Source organism: Lipotes vexillifer, unplaced genomic scaffold (assembly GCF_000442215.2).
Source record: "Lipotes vexillifer unplaced genomic scaffold, Lipotes_vexillifer_v1.1 scaffold185, whole genome shotgun sequence".
NCBI lineage: Eukaryota > Metazoa > Chordata > Mammalia > Artiodactyla > Lipotidae > Lipotes > Lipotes vexillifer.
Window position 1 is genome coordinate 1,402,331 of NW_006794406.1, and position 10,061 is coordinate 1,412,391.

Sequence of the window (10,061 nt, forward strand, 5' to 3'; positions counted from 1 at the left end):
AAAAAAAAAAAAAAAAAAAAAAAAAAAAGAAAGAAAGAAAGAGACAAGGAGGTGGAGGCTTGAGGAAAGAGGAGCGTGTGAGAAGAAATAGAGGGTGAGAGTGAGCTGACCCCATCAGTGTTTTTCAGGCTTCCCTGCATCAGAAGCACTGGCTTCCCTGCATCAAAAACGTCAGTTGCTGGGCTTCACCTGAAAGTTTCTGATTCAGTTAGGTCTGGGGAGGTGCCCAGGAATTTCCCAGTTCCCAGGTGATGATGCTGATGCTGGTCCGGAGACTAGACCTTGGGCATCACTGGGCTCGGGAAATGAGTTAGGATGGCTGGAGCAGCCCTAAAGGCCTCCTGTGTCTGGCAGTCTTGCATGTAAAGTGAATTTCGTCAACTTAGTTGACGAACTAAGTTCGTTTCTCCAGCCCTATTCACCAGCTCAAGAGCTGGCAGCAGTAGGCACAAAGTTAGACCTAAGCAGAAAAAAAAGAAGAATTGGTATCACCAGTGTATTTGGGAAGTTTTGCTTCTCTGTGATGCCTTTATATTCTGAAAATACTGTTTCTACATATTTTATTTGAAGCATAAAGGATTAGAGAATCTGAGATTGAGAAGGAAAAAGAATGAAACTTTGTGGTTGAAGTTTACTATTGTAGGACTTAGAAGTAAAATGGAGTAATATCCACCTCTGGTCCTGTATTTCAAGGAGAACTGTAAGCCCCATTTCTCTAAAATACCGGTTAACCATACTGTTTCTGTGATTTACTGAAGAATAACATTCTGAAATATACTTTGAAAAACTAAAATTCAGTTCTTTTGTGTTTATAAGATTATATTCATCATAAACTGAATTTGAAGGCTATTATACTGTTCTTTGCAAATGTTCATATCCTCCTACAAAAATAAGTGGTTAAGTATGGAGCTTTATACATCGGATATGAGTATTGGAAATGAGAACTTAGCTGTTAGAATAAGGGCCACAGCTCATTAATCAGAATAGAAAAAAAAAAGAACTGGCTTCCATAATAAGGAACAGTATTAATTCAGGTATAGTATGTTAAGCAGCAATTTAAATACAGTGTATTTGCATAGTAAGCAAGTATTAATTTGTAAGTAACTGATAGTTTTCTTTTATTAAAAAAAACAGATTTTGTTGGAGCCAGGCGTGATCCAGGATGTGTTAGCAGCTGGCAGTCACCTACAGCTGTTGGAGCTTCTCAATTTATGTTCCCACTATCTCATCCAGGTATGTGAGCTTGCATCCTGCTAGTATGCCCTGCACGTACCTTCTCCTTGCAGTACCCCACCGACTGGAGCCCAGTGATAGGTAAAATGGAAGGGGAGGTGGGTGGGAAATGTGGCCTGTGGTGGTAGAATTTCTCCAGGACACAGGCTGAGAGGCTCCTAAGAGGGCAATTGCAGCTCTCATATCCTACTTCCTGTCCCCGACCCTCCCTGCCCACCTCACTACCCTTGGGCGGCAGAGTAACTCAACAACCACACACAGGGTTGACTACTGGGGCCCTGGGAGATGACTCTGGGAAGGGTCTTGATTTGAAGCAATGCTCTCTGGTTGCAGAAATGCATGAGAAGTTGGTTAGTCATTTAGGATTTCAGTAACAGTAGCTAACATATCATGAAGTCATACATAATTAATTTCTGCATGAACTTCCCGGGCAATAAATGCTGGAGAAATGATGAGTGATCTGTGCATTCTTGCCCTGATTTGCTAGGGTTTCAGGAAAGGCTCTGTGAGGGGGAGGGAGAGAAAACTCCCATCCACCGAGCACCTGCTGTTTGCTCACCGATGCTTCACGTTTGGTCCTCACAACAACGTTGCACATTTTTATAGGCAAAAAAATCAGAGATTTGAAATATACTCAGTTTTCCCAAAGTGACATAGCTGGTGAGTGATAGGCCTTTCTTATTCCAAAGACCTTTTTTTCCTTCTTGGATGAAAACCCTTTGTTTCAATAGGAAGATATGGGACATCTTAGGCAGATAGTATGGATGTGAGTCTCTTATTTTTCAGAGAGTTAAGTACTAACCCCCTACATTGAGATCCTCCCATTTATTCCACTCGTATGACCTTTAACTTGCATTTATTACAGCATTATAACAACAGTGAAAATAAACTTTAAAAAATAATAAATCCACATAATTTAATTCTATTGTCCTTGTGCACATGACATGTTATTAGTAAGTAGAAAAATCCCATTTTTTTCTGCCTAATTATGTTATTTCCTTCCTAATAATTTCTCTAATTCTAAATATAGCCTTTACTTCTGTTACTCATTAGGTCATTTCCAAAGCTCTTTCTCATATATCATCTTATTTCATCCCCCCAGCAACCTCAGGAAATAGGAACCAGTGTCTCCTAGGGAGACAGTGTGAGGAATGTCAGCCATGTTCACCTAAGGAGCAGTTCAAATACAGCGTATGAAAGTTTTATCATTATCTCAGCATACTTAATCTAACAGTAAATGTTTAACTATTTTATCTTATTTTCCTTTCTTTTCCCCTCAATATTGTTGGGTGATATGGGAGACCTGTTTTAATCCCTTTCTGCAAGTAACAAATGGGAATGACATAGAAAGGTTACAAGACTTCAAAGGTGTGTGTTTGACTTGTGAAATTGAAATTACTTTTATTTGACATTTCTACATCAAATATTGCAACTTGTGCTTTCAGCATCATCACCTGATTCACTTTTTCCATGGCAGGTAATAATTAATATGTGTGTTGACAAAAATTTGGTTTTGGTACTAGTTATCATGATGCACATTAAAATACAGTATATATACGGGGTGTGTGTGTGTGTGTGTGTGTGTGTGTGTAAACTTAAACCTATAATTCTCTCTAAATGAGAATTCCAAATGAATGTTGGAAGTTCATGGGTATTTTTCCCTATCCCATCAGATGAACCTGTTGAGATACGAGGTGACTTATGTGCACTTTGGAATTTAATTCTTGCAATTCATTATTTTGCTGAGGAAAAAAATGTAGCTTGCAAACAGATGTATTTTGTGGACAGTTCATTTATTATTAGCCTGCTTGAGCAGTGGTTAGAATTTTCACTGTCTTGTCACCAATGTTTGCATTCCATTCTCTTATGTAACTTTCCTTTTCCTTTTTATCTGTGATGTTGCAAGATGGCCAACTTGTAGAAGGAAACTTGGACTATAAGGACTAAAGCCATGTGTATGCAGAAACCTTCATTATGTCACTCCTTTTCAAATATATACCCTGCCTCTCTTTTAGGATTATCAAATTACCAGAAGGGGTCAGTCTGCTTTCATATTTTGACATAGTCAAAAAACTATACCTATTTACGATTTTTGGTATTATTGCTCAGCTTTCCTATGGAATCATTTTATTGGGTATATAAAATATTTTCTGTTAAAATGAAAAATCTTCAGTGCTTAAAATATACTTAGAAATTAAGACCCATCAACCAAGGCTAATATATTCTCCATTCTTGTTCGGTACTTTGCCCAGTGAGGAGTTTGTGAAACCGTTTTCCTAAGATGTCTGGTATTGTTTTGTTGTTCTCAAATTACCATTATTTCAGAGATGTGGAGGGTAGAGCTCGGCTCTCAGTAGACCTCCTGCTGTCCTCCAGGGTGCGTTAAGAAGCGTATGCCAGGAGAAGTGCTGGGTGGGCACTTCCTGAGCTCCGCACCACACCCCAAGCCTCCCTGAGCTTCCGCGGCCATCGGCTAGTGCGTTGACCTGAAGCCTCTTCTGCACATGCCTAGACGCTGCTGCTCCCCCCACCCCGCCCCCAGCCAAGGGAAGGGACACTTTAAGGCCACTGTGTGGGCTCCTTTCTCTTGCTTTTCCTCTGGCAGGCTGCTGAGGGCCAGGACCCCACACCACAGGAGCAGTGCCCCTCTTGTCAGTGAGGACAGCCATCAAATTAGCTTCCCAGGCTGTGAGGTCTTCCCCGTATTCATTTTTGGCTCCAGGCCCTCTAATCAGGCCTGTCATTGAGAACACACATGTTCTCTGTGCATGTTGCTGAGATTAACTGGTAGCCTGGCAATGAAAGCAGCTAAATGATTTGGGGTGGGGTGAGTACAAGGGGAATGGCTACAGTAATAGCCCATCATCCCAAGATGAGGGATTTACAGACAACTGCTCAAGTTTGCATCCTTTCTCACTTGCTTTGCAATGAAATGCTGTAGGACTCTGTCCTGTGTAGCCTGTCGTGTTATATATCATTAATAACCATGACCTGTCAGACTTATCTGCTGAGATTCAGTCCCAAATAAAGTGTGAATGCTTCTTTCCCTTTTCCTCCCTCTGCTCATCTTCCTTGTCCATTGTGCTTTTTAAAAATTTTTTTAAATTTAAATTTTTTAAATTTAAAAAATTTTTAAAAATTAAAAAAAATTTCATCAGAAAGCTGAACCAGTTCATTAAAAAGCAATATTTGTGTATAAAAAGGGCCCAGCAAAATGTGTAAATTTTCTTGTTTTTCAGTGTATGCATGTTTACATGAATGTCATTCGCTATGTTAAATCTTGTAAAGGAATCTCTGCAGACCATCCTCAGAGAGATGGGCTATGGATATAGAGATTCTGATGTGTCTACTGATTTACCGAGTCCCTCAGATAAACATTACAAACTTCTTGAGTACAGTTTGTATTCCCAAACTTTGATTTTTTTCTAACCTTTTTAAAAATTAGCTTCTGAACATCTGTACCTAAACACGTAGGCAATTCAAACCTAACATGAGAAAACCTGCCCTTTTCTCTGTTGATGGTACCATCAATGTGTTAGTTGTCTAGAAATTTGGACATACTCTCAGACCCCTTCCTCACCACCATATCCAATCAATTACCAAGTTGGGTTGATGCTACCTACCAAATATCTCTCAGACCTGATTCTTTTCTCCGTTGCTAATTTTCTTACCTTTCTTTGGACTCTCACCATCATTAGCTATATGTTATAAGAGTTCATAATTTCCTCCTAAGGGGTCTGCTTGTTTCTGTCCTCTATCTATGCCAAACTATAGTCCCCAAGAGCCATCATTAACTTTCCCAGGAAAGAGAACCAGCATTTATTGAGAGCTTATCTGTATTGAGTGTTTTGCACAAAGATTCCCATTTCTCCTCTGCTAAGCAACCCCTTAAGGCAGGTGAGAGTTCTTTTATTTTTACAGGTGGAGAAACTTAAATTCAGACCTGGGATGTTGATCAGATTTTGAAATGTCTGTTAGCTCCCCTAATGACCATTTGGCAGCATCATTTCACCTGCAGAAACCCTTAGCCTGGTCTCCAAGGCCAGGCCTGTTCTTCCCCAGCCTCATCACCAGTCCTCATGCCTTTCCTAGTCTGCTCTGTTCTGGACCCTAAGGCCTTCCTTTCATGTTGGAACTTGTCATTGGGAGGGAAGACTAGGTGGTAGAGGTCCTGAGTGACAAGCAGAGCCTTCAGTCATTGCCTTCAGATTGTACCAAGGGTCAGGAGTAGGGAACACACACACAGACACACACACACACACACACACAGACACTCACACACCACCCTTCCAAACTGTCCCCTGTCATAAGATCAGGGTACTGGCCACTGGACTTCGTGTTGTATCCCCTGAAAGTGATATATTAGGAGATACACATGCTTTGCTGAAAATGTCTTTTTTTGTAATTAGCTTTCAAAAAAAAAATTTGTACTCTCTCCCCCAAATAAATACTATATCCTATTATTTGATTAGCAAGTTTTCTTTTTGTTTGCCAAGTATCGGCCTTTATTATGAAATGCAATTTAAATATATTGACAAGAAAGAACCCTCACTAGACTTTCTGAATAAGACCGCCAAAGGGGTGAATTAACTCCTTTTGATAGGAATTTACTTTTAGTATCTACTCCTAGGCAGCAGGTGGCAGTGTGAATCCACCAGAATTCAGTAGTTAATTTAAAGCAAAAATCAGAAAAAATGAAAAGAAAAATTATTTATTTTGCTACATATTAGTTTTCTGACCTAATCAGTAAAAAAGTCATTATTCACACCACACTGGGCAATATGCCTTGTAATTTTTAGCAAATAATAGGAAACTGTTAATGTGTTCACAGGAAATACAGTTTTGTCTTGGGCTGCTGTGGTCATTTATCACTGCACTTTGTGAAATCACTCATTTGTTCTAATTTGAATGTAAATGACTCTAAGGTTTTACAAATAAGGTGACAGACTCACATAAATGTAATTGCAGGGTTCATCTCCCTCTTTTTATATATCACTCATTAGGTTATGAATTACATACATCGTATTAAACCAGGGGCATGTCCAATGATGATATTGTAATGGCAAATTACTCTATGCTATTAGAGGTGTATTTTTTGTTCATGGACATTAATTTGTCATTAAGCGGCATTAGTTTAGCACTTTTATGGGGAAGACGTGACCTGAAAGAGGAGACGTGCTGCTGTGATGTGAGAGGAAAGGGACAGGAGTGCTCTAGGTAGAGCATTTTATCACTGTAACGAAAACGGTGGTCGGCGGGGGGGGTTCTATTCTGTTTTCATTTGTTTCTGTTTTCTGCTTTTACAAGCATAAAAGATCATTTCCCCAGATTGAAGACGTTGTTCTGTTTACAGTGTGCACATTTGGATCGTCTCGTAGAGCGAAGCCAAAATTCTTACCATTAATCATTCAGAAGCCAAGTAAAGGGAGCAGGAGGGAGGAAGTGACTTCCTGCCCTAAATCTCCCTCCTCTGTGACTGATGCTTATTAGTCATCCCTTGTCTTCATTTAGTTTTACACTAAATGGGCTACCATGAGAATTAGTCATTTTCTCTCTTCAGTGAAGGTACAAAGGTTTAAAGAATGTTATTCTCTCATGAGGGTATTAGGAAGAATTCTGGGTATTTCTGGGATTTTTTTACATAAGTGTTTTTTTTTACTGTTCTTTTACTTAGAAAATATTTTTTTCTTTCAACTCTGAGAAACACAGGATCCTTGAAATAGCTTTGCAGAAGCAGAAAGTATCTGAGTGCTGCTTTTGCATCAGTTTCCTCATGGGCTTACTGTGGTTGGAAAGTGTCTTACCCACCCCAGTTAGGGACTCTTGAAGGCAGGGGTCATGCCTTACATCTCTTTATATCTTACCCCCTCCCTCCCATCGCATCACAGGAGCTCAGTGTCTGTATTGGTCAGCTTGGGCTATCACAGCAAGATACCACAGACTGGGTGATTTAAACAGATATTTATTTCTCACGGTCTGGAGGCTAGAAGTCTAACATAAAGGTGCTAACCTGGTCAGGCTCTGATGAGGGCTCTCTTCCTGGCTTGCAGATGGCCACCTTTTGGCTGTGTTCTCACGTGACAGAGAGAAAGAGACAGCAAGCGCTCTGGTGTCTCTTCTCCTTATTATTATTATTTTTAACTTATTTTATTTTGGCTGTGTTGGGTTTCCGTTGCTGCACGCAGGCTTTTCTCTGGTTGCAGCACGTGGGCTTCTCACTGTGGTGGCTTCTCTTGCTGCGGAGCAGGGGCTCTAGGTGTGTGGGCTTCAGTAGTTGTGGCACGCAGGCACAGTAGTTGTGGCTCACAGGCTCTAGAGTGCAGGCACGGGCTTAGTTTCTCCGCGGCAAGTGGGATCTTCCTGGATCAGGGTTCGAACCCATGTGCCCTGCATTGGCAGGCGGATTCTTAACCACTGCGCCACCAGGGAAGGCCCTCTGGTGTCTCTTCTTATGAGAACACTGATCCCATCCTGAGGGCCCCACCCTCATGACCTCATCTAAACCCAACTGCCTCCCAAAGTCACATAGCCAAATACCATCATACTGGGACTTAGAACATCAGCATATGAATTTTGCAAGGACACAGTTCAGTCCATAGCAGTGTGTGTTGAGGGAATGAATGGTGCATCCATTCAGTAATTTGTTTCTTGCTTAAATATTGAAATTTTATATTATGGGAGGAAAATATGTTAATAAGTCAGTCTTACATTAGTTTTACCCATTGAATACAGGTTTTTTTTAAGTTGAAAATGCTTTCTATGGAGATTGCATTTGACACTGAAGATCTTGCATATTTTACAGTATTTCTTAATAGATTATCATTTTTTTAAACTAAGTAATACTACAATGACTTATAGGAGGTTATATCTTCCAAACAATGTATTATTATAATTTTAATTACTAAATTAGCAGTATCTCCTAAATACATAATATATAGTGGGTGTTCTGAATAGAATAATTTATCCTCAAGGTTGAGAAATTATAACTTATACTCGTTTTTCTCCACTGCTGAGCTATTCTTTTCCCGCATTAGATAAGACAAATGATTATACCAACATATATATTGAATATGCCCCTAATCAAATACACTGAGTGCTATTCCACAGTTCACTAGAGCTGATACTCTTGTATTTGGAGAAAGTTAAAGTGCGAATTTTGGAAAATATATTACAAACAGTTTAATTTTTCAGATTTTTTTTAAGTCAATGAAAATGATCAGAAAGGGTAGAAATGTATCAGCCCTACTAAATCATAGCCAGCTACTAATTATTTGTTCTAATCATGAGTATTTGCTATCTGGCATGGGTGATCCAGAATTTGAAATTTTTCAAATATCATTAATATTTGGCTCTAAAATATATCGTAAGTTTTTTAGCAGCCATTTTAGGATCCCAGTTAGTCTTTTCATATGCTATTATCTTGGCTTTTCTTCCCTAAATCCACACCGAAGGATGTCAGTGACAGCCCAGAGACACACTGGCTGGCCAAGGAAGTCATTTTGGCATTTTAATTTGTGATGTGGGTAATCTAGGGTTCACTATGTCTTCCTTGTTTGTGAGGTTTTAAAGACAAGAAAGATTGTCTTGAAGGATTTTTCTAATATTAGTAATTTCTATTCTAAGCTAACTATTGTGTGGTCGGCAATTTTAAAATCACTTTCAGCCTATTTTTCTCAAAAATAAGATGTTTCCAATATTTTACTAATGCTGGAGTTCAGAATCAATAAACAAAGCAAACAAAATCAATCTCACTTAATTCCATTATCAATACTTGAAATTAGGGGCATTAAAAGAAAATCTATGTTTCATTTAAGATATTCATCCTCCTTTTCACCCTCCACCTGCAGATATTTCTGCCCATAGTTAAATGTCTGCCCTATTCTCTAAGGCTAAACTGCCTTTCAGCAACTTGATGCATCAGGTACCTCCTGTGTTTCCCATGGCTCCAAGGTCTTCTCCACTGGCACCTTCCTTTCATTTTTAAAATAGGATCAATAAGATGGGGAAAACTTTTCTTCTTTTCTCATGATCACAACTCGCTCCTTCCGTTCACTACCAAACTGGGAACAGTGTCTGCACTTCCTTACCTTCTGTTCATTCTTCAGTCCTATTGAACTCAGTCCTCTGCCTTCATTACTCCTCAAAGGTTGTTCCAATAAAGGTCCCCAAAGCCTCCTAATCGTCAAAGGCAGTGGGCCTTTTATGGTCTTTAATGTGACCACTCTACAGCCTTCCGACAGTGGTTATTAGTTCCTTTCTTTCCTACACTTCTGTTTTCTCAAGACTCTCTCCTGTTCTCCTTCTACTTTTCAGTTCCTTTACAAACTCTTCTTCCATCAGCTCTGTGAATATCCCTCTGGGTACAGTGATGCCATGTGGGTGCTCTTCTCTTCTGCTCACCATCACTCTCTTTCATCCACATTTGGAGGATTGCAGTCACCTCTCCTGAGCGCCAAGCTCTGTGTTCAGCTGTTTCCACTTGGCTGGCATCCACATGCGTCTCAGTTCACTGTCACCCAGTCTTACTCACCTTTGTTAAGGAACCATTATCCTTGTAGTAACCCAAACCAGAAACCTTGGCATAATCTTATGTTGCTCCATGATCTCATGAATCTCAATACATTCTATTGGTTTAGCCTCTTAAATTGCTCTCACATATGCCTTCTTCTCTTTCTTCATTGTCACTGCCATCATTCAGATCTGGATTATTTTTCCTAGATGTTCGGGCAGTAGCTCAACTGAGCTTCCTGTCTGTTGACTAAAGCTAATCAATACTTTGCTGTATAACTTAAGTTATTTTTCCGGCCCACAAAACAATTTCTTTCCCT

The 10,061-nt window shown here is 39.7% G+C and overlaps 1 protein-coding gene across 5 annotated transcripts in view; it reads left to right on the forward strand.

The window, feature by feature from the left end:
• KLHL32 (kelch like family member 32) overlaps positions 1-10,061 on the forward strand; it is a 235,811-nt gene that overhangs the window by 127,708 nt on the left and 98,042 nt on the right. For 3 of the 5 annotated variants that reach the window (XM_007467190.1, XM_007467191.1, XM_007467194.1), the window contains one exon: positions 1,135-1,233. The exons of the other annotated variants lie outside the window; for them this stretch is intronic. In XM_007467190.1, coding sequence (XP_007467252.1) covers positions 1,135-1,233 — 99 coding nt within the window. The remainder of the gene's footprint in view (positions 1-1,134; positions 1,234-10,061) is intronic. 5 annotated transcript variants of the gene reach the window in all.